This window comes from Ranitomeya variabilis, chromosome 4 (genome assembly GCF_051348905.1).
Source record: "Ranitomeya variabilis isolate aRanVar5 chromosome 4, aRanVar5.hap1, whole genome shotgun sequence".
NCBI lineage: Eukaryota > Metazoa > Chordata > Amphibia > Anura > Dendrobatidae > Ranitomeya > Ranitomeya variabilis.
In genome coordinates, this window is record NC_135235.1 from 645,889,688 (window position 1) to 645,906,185 (window position 16,498).

Here is a 16,498-nt window from a genome sequence, read left to right on the forward strand (position 1 = left end):
CGGACCCCCCATCTTATAAAAAATCTTTTTTTCTGCAATTTTCACCCCAAATTTGGGGTGCGTCTTATGGTCCGGTGCGTCTTATAGTCCGCGAAATACGGTACTCTGGACTCCGTCTGGTCTCTGTTTAGCGTTGTCTTTCTTTTCAGAAGACCACAAAACTGTGGTCGACTGCACTTTTATGCACACTTCAAAAGATGGACACCGTTGATCATAGGCCAGATGGCGTCCACAGTGTCTCCATCTTCCTCATTATAGGGAATCTTCCATTGGGTGTTCCGTCTCAATCATGTATTTCAAAGATTTACACAGAAAACTCGGTGTAAACACTCAGTGTAGAGCACAGGATAAATGGGAGGCAGAATGAACAAATCAACAGCAAATGAAGAATTGATTTTAGTTTTTTACACCGTTCACCATATGATTAAATGACTTTATTCTTCGGGTCGGTGTGATTATAGCAATACCAGATTTATATAGTATTTTATCAATGAAAATATACTTGGCACTCAGGAGAACTTTGTAGTGAAGTAAAACATCATTTATTCAGTGCATCCAGTTCAACATGAACGTTTTCGGTCCCAACATAGGACCTTCATCAGACAGGATTTTTGAGTACTGGAATACACGAAATGTTTATGTGGGCCCAAGGCTGGTGCCAAAAACGGACAGTGTCCAGGAGGTATGGTGCCACCTTGTTAAAGTTAAGGAGAAAAATGCTGACAACAGGCGAGGGAACTCGCTAGTGCAGGGAGCGCTGGTACGATACTGGAGCTGCGCTGCAATAGGGCGAAATGCTCGCTGTAGAGAAGAGCGCTGGTGCTGCAGAGGAGAGGATAAGGCGCCGTGCAGAGAATCCTCCCGGAGGCGTCTCCGGGAGGATTCTCTGCACGGCGCCTTATCCTCTCCTCTGCAGCACCAGCGCTCTTCTCTACAGCGAGCATTTCGCCCTATTGCAGCGCAGCTCCAGTATCGTACCAGCGCTCCCTGCACTAGCGAGTTCCCTCGCCTGTTGTCAGCATTTTTCTCCTTAACTTTAACAAGGTGGCACCATACCTCCTGGACACTGTCCGTTTTTGGCACCAGCCTTGGGCCCACATAAACATTTCGTGTATTCCAGTACTCAAAAATCCTGTCTGATGAAGGTCCTATGTTGGGACCGAAAACGTTCATGTTGAACTGGATGCACTGAATAAATGATGTTTTACTTCACTACAAAGTTCTCCTGAGTGCCAAGTATATTTTCATTGATGTTATACGGGTTGGATACCTAACTTGAGCACCTCCCAGATACCCAGAGTGCCGTGCTTTACTATATTACATATATAGTATTTTATGTTTGGCTGTTGTCACACACTAAAAGACGCTTTTTTTTGCAAAAACAGATTTTGCGTTGCCAAATTTTGAGAGCTATAAAGTTCCTATAGATCTGAGTCATGTAACGGCTTGTTTTTTTGGAGACAAGTTGATGCTTTTATTGGTACCATTTTCGGGCTCATAATGCTTTTTGATTCCTTTCTATTCTGATTTTTGGGAGTCAGAATGGATAAAAACCAGCAACTTAGGAATTCTTTATTTTGTTTTTTTTTTCATGCCGTTCCGTGTGTGGTAAAACTGATATGGAAGCTTTATACTTTGGGTCAGTATGTTTACAGCGATAACACTTTTATATTTTTTTATGTTTTGGCGCTTTTATACAATAAAAACTATTTTATAGGAAAATAGAATAATTTTTGCATCGCCTTATTCTGAGAGCAATAACTTTTTTATTTGTCCGCTTTGTTTGCTGCTAATCTTGTTTTATTCCATTTTTTGTTTGATGAAAAAAGCATTATTTATTTTTTATGGTGTTCACTGAAGGGGTTAACTAGTGTGACAGTTTTATAGGTTGGATCATTCCGGGTGCGACGATGCCAAACATGTACTCTTTATGGGTATAACTTTTTTTTTGTATTTTGTGATGTGTATTTTTTAAAATATTTTTTTTAAAAAACTAACTTTTTTACTTAGTGCCTCTATGGAAATTTAACTTTTAGCCCTCTGATTGCTGGTATAAAGCATTGCAATGCTTTATGCCTGTCAGTGCTGCACTGACAGGTCTCTTAGACCATGATCTAACAGGATTTTTGTAGCCCGGTGACCCGCATGTCGTCATGATGACCTCGAGTCACCATAACAACAATCAGGTCCTCGCAACGATGTCATGGGGGGCACCGATTGGAGGGACCTCCCTGCCTTCCACATGCTGCGATTGTTATCGATCGCAGCATTTAGGGGGTTAAACAGACAGGGGGTGGGGTGCGGACATCACTACTGGCAGTGAGATCCGGGTGTCAGTTATCTTATTAGCTAAATACATGCGGCGATCACACACACACAGTGCTCCTGTGCCCACGCGATAGCCAGGACACATTCATACATCCTAGTTCTGGAAACCCTTTCCAGTCAAGAGGTATGGATACTTCCAAGGTCATGAAGGGTTAAAGTTACTTAGATAAAGACTTAAGAAAAGAAAAGAAAGAAATGGTCAATGGAGTCCCTCGTTCAGGATAGATAGAAACATTCTGCGATGCTTATATGTGAAATTTAAAGAGGTTACTTATTTTTCTTCTATGGGGGCTTGGCTTGTATTGGTAGGTAATTGAGTTAGTGTGATTTATATTGCATAAGTCTGCTGATGACAGATATCCAGTGTATGCAGTGGAAATCAGAGTCATTTGCAGAGTTCTTTCCACTCCTGATGTGCCAGCTCTTGCAATGTAAATAACACTGACAAAGTGCACCTGCACTGACCTAGGCAGAGGGGAGCTGGCTGTAAATCAACATGGCTTAAGTGATGGCACCCTGTTGACAGAGGAAAGCAGAAAAGAAGGAACTGCTCTGTCAATGTGATAACACAGGAAGTGGGAGAATCAGGAGTGGATCTGTATCTGCTTTGAGCCAAGAGAATCATAGAATGCTAAAGTTGGAAGGGATCTCAAGGGTCATCGTGTCCAACCCCCTGCTCAATGCAGGATTCACCATCTCAGACAGATGTCTGTCCAGCCTCTAATTGAAGACTTCGATTGAAGGAGAACTCACCACCTATGGTGGCAGCCTGATCCACTCATTGATCACCCTCACTATCAAAAGTTTTTTCTAATATCTAATCTGTATCTTCTGCCTTTCAGTTTCATTCCATTGCTTCTCGTGTTTCCATGTGCAAACGAGAATAAAGATATTCCTTCTACACTGTGCCATCGTTCAGGTACTTGTAGACAGCTATTAAGTCTCCTCTTAGCCTTCTTTTTTGCAAGCTAAGCATTACCAGATCCTTTAACCATTCCAGGTAGGATATACTTTGCAGTCCACTCACCATTCTGATAGCTCTTCTCTGAAGTTGCTTCAGCTTTTCAATGTCTTTTTGAAAATGTGGTGCCCAGAAATGGACACAGTATTAAAGACGAGGCCTGACCAAGAAGGAGTAGAGGGGGGATAATTACGTTACATGATCTAGACTCTATGCTTATCTTAATACGTTCTAGAACTGGACTTGCCTTTTTTGCTGCTGCATCACACTGTTGACTCATGTGCACTCTGTGATCTATTACTTTACCCAAGACTTTTTCACATGTGCTATTGCTTAGTTCTATTCCTCCCATTCTATAGATGTAATTTTCATTTTCTTGCCCAGATGTAGAATCTTGCATTTCTCCGATAAATGGCATTTTATTAGTTGCTGCCCATTGTTCTAGCGTATCTAGAGTCTTCTGAATCTTTTCTTTGTCTTATTCAGTGTTAGCTATCCCCTTAAGCTTTGCATTGCATTGAAACCAGCACATTGCTGAACAAGCAGACACTTAGAAAACACCTACTGATATATGTGTAGCCCCATAGAGGAAAAGAAAATGCTTAGATAACCCCTGTAATGGTAGAACTCTTACACATGGGAGAGTTCTCTTTGAGGTCTATGAGGTACTTGAAGTTTTTTTTCTCCAACCAGCCACAGAACTGGTCTACAAAGGGAGCCACATTATAAACCATTTGCAAATTAAGAAAAATACATACTGTACATAAACTTTAATTTATTCAAGGACTGAAATGTCAAAGACTTTCCCATCCTGGTAACATCATCAGGGTCAACCTTTGTGGCCATCCCTTATAATTAAACCTGTGATTGCTGGAACCATAATGTGGTGATGAGAGTATAACACAGTTCGCCATTGTAGTATATGAAATAAGCTCAGCTCCTGAACCTGCTTTACACAACTAGTGCACACATCCACAATATAAAAAAGGCAAATGTCATCATTTCCCACATTCAGTCATGAATACGGCTTTGCCCAATTGTTAATACTTGGAAGTCAATAAAACTAGTTGTCCAAATTAACATTTTCTTTAGTCTGAACATAAAAATGACGTGCTTGTATTCTCTGATGCATATCGACATTCATTTTAGCGTCATAATTTTTTCCACAATAAGAACATCATCATGATTTCTCCCCTTTGTGACATCTTAGATGTCTAACAAGATGTGTTTTCTGGTTAAAACATTTCCCACATTCTGAACATAAATATGGCTTCTCCCCTGTGTGAATTTTCTGATGTGTAACAAGATGTGATTTCTGGTTAAAACATTTCCCACATTCTGAACATAAAAATGGCTTCTCCCCTGTATGAATTCTTTGATGTGCAACAAGGAGTAATTTAGTACTATAACTTTTCCCACATTCAGAACATGAATATAACTTCTCTCCTGTGTGGATTTTGTGATGTCTAATAAGATGTGATTTGTGGATAAAACATTTCCCACATTCAGAACATGAATATGGCTTCTCGCCTGTATGAATTCTTCGATGTATTATAAGATGTGATTTGTGACTAAAATATTTGCCACATTCAGAGCATGAATATGGCTTCTCTCCCGTGTGACTTTTCTGATGTCTAATCAGATCAGATTTTTGTTTAAAACATTTCCCACATTCTGAACATAAAAATGGCTTCTCTCCTGCATGAATTCTCTGATGGGTAGTAAGATCTGATTTTCGATTATAACTTTTTTGACATTCAGAACATGAATATGGCTTCTCTCCTGTGTGTCTTCTCTGATGTGCTTCAAGTTCTGATTTCTGGTTAAAACCTTTCCCACACTCTGAACATGAAAATGTTTTCTGATATGTGTGACGTTTTTCATGTTCAAAAAAATGTGATTTCCTTTTAAAACATCTCCCGCATTTAGAACATAAATATGGTTTCTCCTTTGTGTGAGTTTTTTGATGGTAAACAAGATTTGATTTCCGAGTGTAAAATTTCCCACATTCTGAACATGAATAGGACTTCTTCCCCTTGTGAGATGTTTGATGTTCAACATTTCTTCTGTTATTTTTATTTTTCTTAACGTTCTGTGATGAATCAGAAGATAGGAGTTGTTGAAAATCAGCAGATGATAGATTTTCCCTCGGAGAGGCTGGAGTTATATTTGCAGTAATGATGTGCTCTTTACATTTCGCTTGTGTGAACCCACGATCATTTACTTTAATATTAGAAGACATCACATGTCCTTTTGAACGATTGATACAGTCACCTGGCAAAAGAAAAATTAAGGGTTTGTTTTCATTTTAAAATAATATAACCATAATGTGAAATGGATATTTTATAACATCACTATATACAAATTGCAAGGCATGCAACAGAATTCAGTTTACTGATAAGGATGCCATACACTTTAAAGAACTGTTAGCCTCTAGTGACCTCTCCTCATCAGGAGCGTAGCCACTGGGGAGGTAGAAGGGCGGTCGCCCCGGGCCCCAAGCTTTGAGGGGCTCACCCAGAGATACGCTACTGCTATCTGTATCGGCACGCTATGAGGCCAGTGAGCGGGGGGGGCGGTGCCAGCACCGGGCCCCTTGCCCGTCATCGCAAGTTTAACTCTATCAGCTGGATACGGATACAGTTGAAAGCAATGATGAGAGAGGGAGCATCACGCTCAGTTGCCCATCCTTCCCCCACTGCGCCTGACATCACCGATGAAGACACTGACAGCAGACGCGATTGTTTCATGGCACCCCTCAGTGCTGAGATGTGCAGTCACTTGGATCAGTGGGGGAACGAGGAAGAGAGGTGAGTATTGTATTTTCTTTATTTTTTCTTTATGGGGAGTGCATTATACTATATAAAAGCCTATAGGGAGGGCATTGTATTATGTGAAGGCCTATGGGGAGTGCATTATACTATATGTAGCCCTATGGTGAGTGCATTATACTATAAAGAGGCCTACAAGAAGTGCATTATACTATATATAGAGTGTCACGGGTGTGCCAGGTGCAACAGTCAGTCATTTTGGATCTGGCTGTAGAAGGTCTTTGCATTTGGCTTTGCAAGCACTTCTTGATTTTCATCTCTGTTATGGAATGATATCCTTCTCCCTTTAGGACCTAGCAGCTACCTCCAGCTTCTGCTCTTATTAACATACCTTTGCTAGATGTTTAAATACCCTGAGTCCCTTCAGCAAGGAGCTGGTTTTAGCTTTATTTATGTCTGTCTGTTGGAAGTGACAGAAGTTAACTAGTTTCTTCTGGGAGCCTCTTAGAGGATTACTGGTGTGAGTTCTCTTGTGTCGTCTCAAGCTAAGTGTATTCCCTTGTTTGTCTTCCTGGTTTGTCTTTAGTTGTAGTTGGGGTTGATTTGTGCACACTTCGTCCCTCCCCTATCCAGGGCCTATCGCTAGGGGCATTCAGGGATTAGGTTCCTGCTCGGCGATAGGTGCGGAACCTATTAAAGGACGTTAGGGCAGACAAAGTGTTATCAGATCTGCCTAGGGGTCTCCACTCCCCCTTTACTAGTCTTTGGGCACTCCCACCCTCTTTCCGTTGTTGCGCACCTAGCTTCTCCCTCAATTAGAGTGATATAGAGGCATATGGGCAGTGTATTATACTGTATATAGGCCTGTGGAGAGTGCATTACACTATATATAGAGGTCTATGGGGAGTGCATTATACTATGTATGGGCATATGGGGAGTGCATTATTCTATATACAGTGGTGTTCAAAAGTTTACATACCCCGGCAGAATTTTTGCTTTCTTGGCCTTTTTTTCAGAGAATATGAATGATAACATCAAAACTTTTTCTCCACTAATGGTTAGTGGTTGCGTGAAGCCAATTATTGTCAAACTATTGTGTTTTCTCTTTTTAAATCATAATGACAACCCAAAACATCCAAATGACCCTGATCAAAAGTTCACATACCCCATTTCTTAATTCCGTGTATTGCCCCCTCTAACATCAATGACAGCTTGAAGTCTTTTGTGGTAGTTGTGGATGAGGTTAATTATTTTCTCAGATAGTAAAGCTGCCCACTCCTTTTGACAAAAAACCTCCAGTTCCTGTAAATGACAGGTTGTCTTGGTCTTGTGTTTTGGATCGTTGTCATGTAGGAACGTCCAAGTTTGTACCATGCCCAGCTTCCGGGCTGATGAGTGCAAATTTGCCTCCAGTATTTGCTGATAACGTGCTGCATTCATCATTTCTTCAACTTTGACCAAGTTTTCTGTGCCTTTGTAGCTCACACATCCCCAAAACATCAGCGATCCACCTCTGTGCATCGCAACAGTAAGAATAGTGTTCCTTTCATCATAGGCCTTGTTAACCTCTCTCCAAATGAAACGTTTATGGTTGCGGCCAAAAAGTTCAATTTTCGTCTCATCACTCCAAATTACCTTCTTCCAGAAGTTTTGAGCCTTGTCTCTGTGCTGTTTTGCGTAATGTAGGTGAGATACTTTGTGGCATTTGTGCAGTAATGGCTTTCTCCTGGCGACTCAACCATGCAGCCCATTTTTCTACAAGTGCCTCCTTATTGTGCATTTTGAAACAGCCACACCGCTAGGTTACAGAGAGTCCTGTATATCAGCTGATGTTATTTGTGAGCTTTCCTTTGCATCCCGAACAAATTTCCTGGCAGTTATGGACGACATTTTTGGTCTGGTTTTGTTTTTACAGAGCCCTTGATTTTCCATTTCTTAATCACAGTTTGAACGCTGCTGACTGACATTATCAATTCCTTGGGTATCTTTTTGTATCCCTCTCCTGTTTTATACACTTTAACTACCTTTTCCTGTAGATCCATTGACTAGTCTTCAGTCAGTGGCTGGATGAAAGATGCAAGAAGCTGTCTGGATCCCAGAAACTCACTCAGCTTTTATGCACACACTCTCATTACAAGCAAATAGGTCACAGGTGAGGATGTTAAATTTAGCAGCCATTCAAACCCATTTGTGTCAACTTCTGTGCATGTTATCAGGTCAAAATCACTAGGGTATGTGAACTTTTGATCAGGGTCATTTGGATGTTTTGGGTTGTCATTATGATTTAAAAAGAGAAAACACTGTAGTTTGAGAATAAATGTCGTCACCCAACCACTAACCGTTAGTGGAGAAAAAGTTTTGGTGTTATCATTCATAGTCTGTGAAAAAAGGCCAAGAAAGCAAAAATTCTGCCGGGGTATGTAAATGTTTAAGCACAACTATAGAGGCCTATGGAGAGTGCATTATGCTATATAGAGACTTATAAGGAGTGTATAATACTATATGGAGGCCTATGGGGAGTGCATTATACTATATATATGACTGTGGGGAGTGCATTATACTACATGGAGTCCCAAGGGGAGTAAATTATATTATATAGGCCTATGGGGAGTGCATTATACTATATATAGAGGCCTATGGTGAGTGCATTATACTATATGGAGGCCTATGAAGATTGTATTATACTATATAGAGGTCTATGGGGTTTGCATTATAGTATATAGAGGCCTAGGGGGTGTGTATCTGTAGGTTCAAATGTGAATTGACAATTATACAACAAAGGCAAACATATAATTTGTGCAACCTGTGTGGTTACAGAGGAGCCCAAGAGGTAAGGGGGCTCTTTTCCATCTCCAAAGCAGGAGATGCATTATGATGAACTATTGGACTGCAAAGGGTCAATATACTGTTCTTGGAAAGGGACCCTCTCCTGACTGTGTATGTCAGTGCATTCCAACATTGGACTGGGTTGGGAGAATGGTCCTACAACCAGCTTCCTGAGTCAGTTCATGAGTAGAGTCAAAACAAAGTCAACTCCATATGAAGCCCTTGTATATAACAAAGTGTGTGAGATATTCTGAAATCGGCTTGGATATGGGTGCTTGCTAATAAGATAATATTTAAAATAGAAAATGACATTCCAGGAACCTTGATTCACTGCAAGTGTGTATTTAGTACTATCTATTACCTGGTGATGTGAGGGGCTGGGGAACCTCCATCATGACATCTTTGTACAGATCTCTGTGTCCTTCTAAATATTCCCACTCCTCCATGGAAAAATAGACGGTGACATCCTGACACCTTATAGGAACCTGACATATACAATGATACCGTCATTACCCCGATCCCTTCATAGCATTAGTGTATTATTTGCCAGCATTCCCAGCAGTATCACCTCTCCAGTCAGCAGCTCAATCATCTTGTAGGTGAGTTGTAGGATCTTCTGTTTATTCATGTCCTCATGTTTCAGGATATGAGGTGGAGGACCCATGATTGGGCTCAGGGGTCTTCCCCATTCCTCAGACACAGGGGCATGACAGCGCTCACTAGAGGTCTTCTTCACTACTGTGTAATCCTGGTTATGGAGAGACACATTAATAAATCTCACTACAGATATTTCCAGAGTCCTCACCTCTCCAGTTCTGTCCATCTGTTATTTCCATATAGATAAGAATGATGTAATGTGATGTCATCAGAATCTCTCACCTCTCCTGTAAGATGGCAGAGGATTTCTAGGGTGAGGTGTAATATCTTCTCCGCCATCTTGTCTTTGTCCCTATCTATCCTTGACAAGTCAATCAGGGAAAATATCTTTTTATAGAAGATCTCCACTGAGAGGATCCGATATTGTAGGGACCTAAATTGGAATAGGAAAGCATTGTGAAAGCATCATAAGCATATTTCATGAAGAGAGAATATCTAGCTTCCAAAGTATAGAAAAAATGATACTGTACATACTGTATTTGAAGTCCATTAATATGCAAAAGAGGTGTAGACACTGGGCAAAAATGTGGTTTGAGACCCTCTGTAAAACCAAAGCGTTTCGAACAATTCGAACAATGCAACTATTGAGTCAGGAATGCCTTATGGATCTCAATCCATATGAAGTCCTCACACATGATGATCAGTCTCTTACATCTTATTGTCATCCTACAAAAAGTAGAACTTTCCCAGTGGATAGTTTCCAGGAAAATATTGAAAGAGAACCCATAAAGCATCAAGAATTGTCCAAAACGGATATTACATAGTAACATAGTTATTAAGGTTGAAGGAAGACTTTTAGTCCATCTAGTTCAACCCATATCCTGTTATGATCCGGTGACCTTGGAGCCGCATGAAAACTTTCTCTGGAGTCGGTGGAACCTGTACTGACCGCAAATCCTGAACTAACACTGCAACTAGAAGTAGCCGTGGGGTGTGCCTAACAAACCCTAGACACCTCGACACAGCCGGAGGACTAAATACCCCTATAGATGGAAATAGGAATGCTATCTTGCCTCAGAGCAGACCCCCAAAGGATAGGCAGCCCCCCCACGAATAATGACTGTGAGTAGGAGAAGAATAGACACACGCAGGTAGAAAACAGGATTTAGCAAAAGAGGCCACTCTAGCTAAATAGGAAAGGATAGGACAGATTACTAGGCGGTCAGTATTAAAACCCTTCCAAAAATATCCACAACAGATAATATAAAAAGTTCCACAATCTAACTAAAGACATGGAATGTATATCTGCCACTCCAGAGAATCCAGCAAGACTGAGAAAATACTGACACAATCTAAGCTGGACAAGAAAACACAAAGAATAGCACTGAATTGTGAAGCACACAGCATGTGTGCCACAGGAAAAAAAAATCAGACACTTATCTTTGCTGATTTGGCAGAAAGACAGGAGGAACCAGGCAGAGGTCCAACACCTCCCAACAACAATTGACAACTGGCAAGGACTAATGAATCCTGCACACCTAAATACCCCAGTCAGAACTGCAATCAGCAGACACACCTGACCAGGACTGCAACCCAGGGACAACTGCATTACCACCTACTACCACCGGAGGGAACCCAAAAGCAGAATTCACAACAGTACCCTCCCCTTGAGGAGGGGTCACCGAACCCTCACCAGCGCCCCCAGGCCGATCAGGACGAGCCAGATGAAAGGCACAGACCAGATCAGCAGCATGAACATCAGAAGCAAAAACCCAAGAATTATCCTCCTGGCCATAACCCTTCCATTTGACAAGGTACTGAAGCCTCCGCCTCGAAAAATGAGAATCCAAAATCTTCTCAACCACATACTCCAACTCCCCATTAACCAAAACAGGGGCCGGAGGATCAACAGAGGGAACAACGGGCACCACATATTTCCGCAATAAAGATCTATGGAAGACATTATGGATAGCAAAAGAGGCCGGAAGCGCCAATCGAAAAGACACCGGATTAATAATCTCAGAAATCCTATAAGGACCAATAAACTGAGGCTTAAACTTAGGGGAAGAGACCTTCATAGGAACATGACGGGAAGACAACCAAACCAAATCCCCAACCCGAAGCCGGGAACCAACACACCGACGACGGTTAGCAAAACGCTGAGCCTCCTCCTGAGACAACACCAAATTGTCCACCACATGAGCCCAAATCTGCTGCAACCTGTCAACCACAGAATCCACACCAGGACAGTCAGAAGGCTCAACCTGCCCAGAAGAAAAACGAGGATGAAAACCAAAATTACAAAAAAAAGGCGAAACCAAAGTAGCCGAACTGGCCCGATTATTAAGGGCAAACTCGGCCAATGGCAAAAAGGCCACCCAATCATCCTGATCGGCAGACACAAAGCATCTCAAATAAGTCTCCAAAGTCTGATTAGTTCGCTCGGTCTGGCCATTTGTTTGAGGATGAAATGCAGAAGAAAAAGACAAATCAATGCCCAGCATAGTACAAAAGGCCCGCCAAAACCTAGAAACAAACTGGGAACCTCTGTCGGACACAATATTCTCCGGAATACCATGCAAACGAACCACATGCTGAAAAAACAACGGAACCAACTCTGAAGAGGAAGGCAATTTAGGCAAAGGCACCAAATGAACCATCTTAGAAAACCGCTCACAAACAACCCAGATAACCGACATCCTCTGGGAAACCGGAAGATCAGAAATAAAATCCATAGAAATATGCGTCCAGGGCCTCTCAGGGACCGGCAATGGCAAAAGTAACCCACTAGCACGGGAACAACAAGGCTTGGCCCGCGCACAAGTCCCACAGGACTGCACAAAAGAACGCACATCACGTGACAATGAAGGCCACCAAAAGGACCTACCAACCAAATCTCTGGTACCAAAAATACCAGGATGACCAGCCAACACAGAACAGTGAACCTCAGAAATCACTCTACTAGTCCATCTGTCAGGAACAAACAATTTCCCCACAGGACAGCGGTCAGGTCTATCAGCCTGAAATTCCTGAAGAACCCGCCGTAAATCAGGGGAAATGGCAGAAAGGACCACCCCTTCTTTCAGAATGCCGACTGGTTCAAGGACCTCAGGAGAATCAGGCAAAAAACTCCTAGAAAGGGCATCAGCCTTAATATTCTTAGAACCCGGAAGATACGAAACCACGAAATCAAAACGGGAAGAAAACAAGGACCATCGAGCCTGTCTAGGACCCAGCCGTTTGGCAGACTCGAGGTAAATCAAATTCTTATGATGGGTCAGGAGTGGACCACAATACGGTGCTTAGCTCCCTCAAGCCAATGTCGCCACTCCTCAAAAGCCCACTTCATAGCCAACAACTTCCAATTGCCGACATCACAATTGCGTTCAGCAGGTGAAAACTTGCGGGAGAAGAAGGCACACGGTTTCATCAAAGAACCAACAGAATCCCGCTGAGACAAAACGGCCCCTGCCCCAATCTCAGAAGCATCAATCTCAACCTGAAACGGAAGAGAAACATCTGGTTGGCGCAACACCGGAGCAGAAGTAAATCGGCGTTTAAGCTCCTGAAAGGCAGAGACAGCCGCAGAGGACCAATTCGCCACATCAGCGCCTTTTTTCGTCAAATCAGTCAAGGGTTTAACCACGCTGGAGAAGTTAGCAATGAACCGGCGATAAAAATTTGCAAAACCCAAAAATTTCTGAAGGCTCTTCACGGATGTGGGTTGAATCCAATCATGAATGGCCTGAACCTTAACCAGATCCATCTACATAGATGAGGGAGAAAAAATAAAGCCCAAAAAAGAAACCTTCTGCACCCCAAAGAGACACTTAGACCCCTTCACAAACAAAGCATTGTCACGAAGGATCTGAAATACCATCCTGACCTGTTCCACATGAGACTTCCAATCATCGGAAAAAAATCAAAATATCGTCCAAATATACAATCAAGAATTTATCAATATAAGTCCGGAAGATATCATGCATGAAGGATTGAAAAACAGATGGAGAGTTAGTGAGCCCGAATGGCATCACAAGGTATTCAAAATGGCCTTCGGGCATATTAAACGCAGTTTTCCATTCATCACCCTGCTTAATACGAACAAGATTATATGCCCCCCGAAGGTCAATGTTCGTAAACCAACTAGCCCCCTTAATCCTAGCAAACAAATTGGAAAGCAAAGGTAAAGGGTATTGAAACTTGACCGTGATCTTATTCAAGAGGCGATAATCAATACAAGGTCTCAAGGAGCTATCCTTCTTAGCAACTAAAAAAAAAACCCTGCTCCCAACGGTGAAGAAGATGGCCGAATATGCCCTTTCTCCAAAGATTCCTTAACATAACTCCGCATGGCGGTATGTTCAGGCACAGACAGGTTGAAAAGTCGGCCCTTAGGAAACTTACTGCCTGGAATCAAGTAAATCGCACAATCACAGTCCCTGTGCGGTGGAAGGGAACTGGACTTGGGCTCATCGAATACATCCTGAAAATCAGACAAAAACTCTGGAATTTCAGAAGAGGAAGAAGAGGAGATTGACATCAAAGGAACATCATTATGAACCCCCTGACAACCCCAACAAGTCACAGACATAGATTTCCAATCCAACACAGGATTATGTACCTGCAACCACGGGAAACCCAGCACGATAACATCATGCAAATTATGCAACACCAGAAATCGACAATCTTCCTGATGGGCTGGCGCCATGTGCATGGTCACCTGTGTCCAAAACTGGGGCTTATTTTTAGCCAAAGGTGTAGCATCAATCCCCCTTAAAGGAATAGGGTTCTGCAAAGGCTGCAAGGGAAAACCACAACGCCTGGCAAACTCAAAATCCATTAAGTTCAAACGCCAGTTCCACAAACGCCATGACAGAAAATTATGACAATGAGCAGATCAAGGACACCGATAACAGAAATTTAGGTTGTACAGTACTGATAGTAAATTGTTATGGTTCTCAATGGCAAGAGAACATAGCCCAGCAAACATACGAACTAGCTCTTGGAAGGATGGAAACTAAACTGACCATGAACTAAACCTGCCGCACAACTAACAGTAGCCGGGTAGCGTAGCCTGCGTTTTATCCCTAGACGCCCAGCGCCGGCCGGAGGACCAACTAATCCTGGCAGAGGAAAATACAGTCCTGGCTCACCTCTAGAGAAATTTCCCCGAAAGGCAGACAGAGGCCCCCACATATATTGGCGGTGATTTTAGATGAAAATGACAAACGTAGTATGAAAATAGGTTTAGCAAAATCGAGGTCCGCTTACTAGATAGCAGGAAGACAGAAAGGGCACTTTCATGGTCAGCTGAAAACCCTATCAAAACACATCCTGAAATTACTTTAAGACTCTAGTATTAACTCATAACATCAGAGTGGCAATTTCAGATCACAAGAGCTTTCCAGACACAGAAAAGCTTCTGATTACAATGTTGACCGGCATGGAAGTGACAGAGGAGCAAGGTTAAATAGCGACTCCCACATCCTGATGGGAACAGGTGAACAGAGGGGATGTGTTGTGAATTTGCTTTTTGCTCCCTCTAGTGGTTACTAGTTTTTTGACTCTGGTTTTTCTGTCATTCCTTTTATCCGCACCTGGGTCGTTAGTTAGGGGTGTTGCTATATAAGCTCCCTGGACCTTCAGTTCGATGCCTGGCAACGTAGTTATCAGAGCTAGTCTGCTGTGCTCTTGTCTACTGATCCTGGTTCCAGTTATATCAGCTAAGTCTGCCTTTTGCTTTTTGCTATTTGTTTTGGTTTTGTATTTTTGTCCAGCTTGTTCCAAATCTATATCCTGACCTTTGCTGGAAGCTCTAGGGGGCTGGTGTTCTCCCCCCGGATCGTTAGACGGTTCGGGGGTTCTTGAATTTCCAGTGTGGATTTTGATAGGGTTTTTGTTGACCATATGAGTTACCTTTCTTTATTCTGCTATCAGTAGGCGGGCCTCTCTGTGCTAAACCTGGTTCATTTCTGTGTTTGTCATTTCCTCTTACCTCACCGTCATTATTTGTGGGGGGCTTCTATCCAGCTTTGGGGTCCCCTTCTCTGGAGGCAAGAAAGGTCTTTGTTTTCCTCTACTAGGGGTAGCTAGATTCTCCGGCTGGCGCGTGTCATCTAGAATCAACGTAGGAATGATCCCCGGCTACTTCTAGTGTTGGCGTTAGGAGTAGATATATGGTCAACCCAGTTACCACTGCCCTATGAGCTGGATTTTTGTATTCTGCAGACTTCCACGTTCCTCTGAGACCCTCGCCATTGGGGTCATAACAGTTTGCCAGGCCGGTATTAAATGTTTAATGCATTGCAGAAGAGGGATTATAAGAAAGAAGATTCTGAGTTTTTTTTTTTTTTTCTTCTTCCCCTTTACCTCAGAGTGGCTATGCTTGCTGCAGACATGAATGTCCAGACCTTGATTACAAGTGTGGACCAGCTGGCTACTCGTGTGCAGGGCATACAAGACTATGTTATCAGAAATCCTAGGTCAGAACCTAAAATACCGATTCCTGAACTGTTTTCCGGAGACAGGTTTAAGTTTAGGAATTTCGTGAATAATTGTAAATTGTTTTTGTCCCTGAGACCCTGTTCATCTGGAGATTCTGCTCAGCAAGTAAAAATTGTTATTTCGTTCTTACGGGGCGACCCTCAGGATTGGGCTTTTTCGCTGGCGCCAGGAGATCCGGCATTGGCTGATCTTGATGCGTTTTTTCTGGCGCTCGGTTTACTTTATGAGGAACCCAATCTTGAGATTCAGGCAGAAAAGGCCTTGCTGGCTATGTCTCAGGGGCAGGACGAGGCTGAAGTGTATTGCCAAAAATTTCGGAAATGGTCCGTGCTGACACATTGGAACGAGTGTGCACTGGCCGCTAATTTTAGAAATGGCCTTTCTGAAGCCATTAAGAATGTTATGGTGGGTTTTCCCATTCCCACAGGTCTGAATGATACTATGGCACTGGCTATTCAAATTGACCGGCGGTTGCGGGAGCGCAAAACCGCAAATTCCCTCATGGTGTTGT

The 16,498-nt window shown here is 42.6% G+C and overlaps 1 protein-coding gene across 1 annotated transcript in view; it reads right to left on the reverse strand.

Annotated features, from left to right (window-relative positions):
• Positions 1 to 3,964: 3,964 nt before the first annotated feature.
• LOC143767390 (uncharacterized) overlaps positions 3,965 to 16,498 on the reverse strand; it is a 32,284-nt gene continuing 19,750 nt past the window's right edge. The window contains exons 2-5 of the mRNA XM_077255697.1: positions 9,766 to 9,916; positions 9,455 to 9,634; positions 9,248 to 9,371; positions 3,965 to 5,563 (exon numbers count right to left, since the gene is read on the reverse strand). Of these exons, the coding sequence (XP_077111812.1) occupies positions 4,470 to 5,563; positions 9,248 to 9,371; positions 9,455 to 9,634; positions 9,766 to 9,822 (1,455 nt within the window). The 5' untranslated portion in view covers positions 9,823 to 9,916 and the 3' untranslated portion in view covers positions 3,965 to 4,469. The remainder of the gene's footprint in view (positions 5,564 to 9,247; positions 9,372 to 9,454; positions 9,635 to 9,765; positions 9,917 to 16,498) is intronic.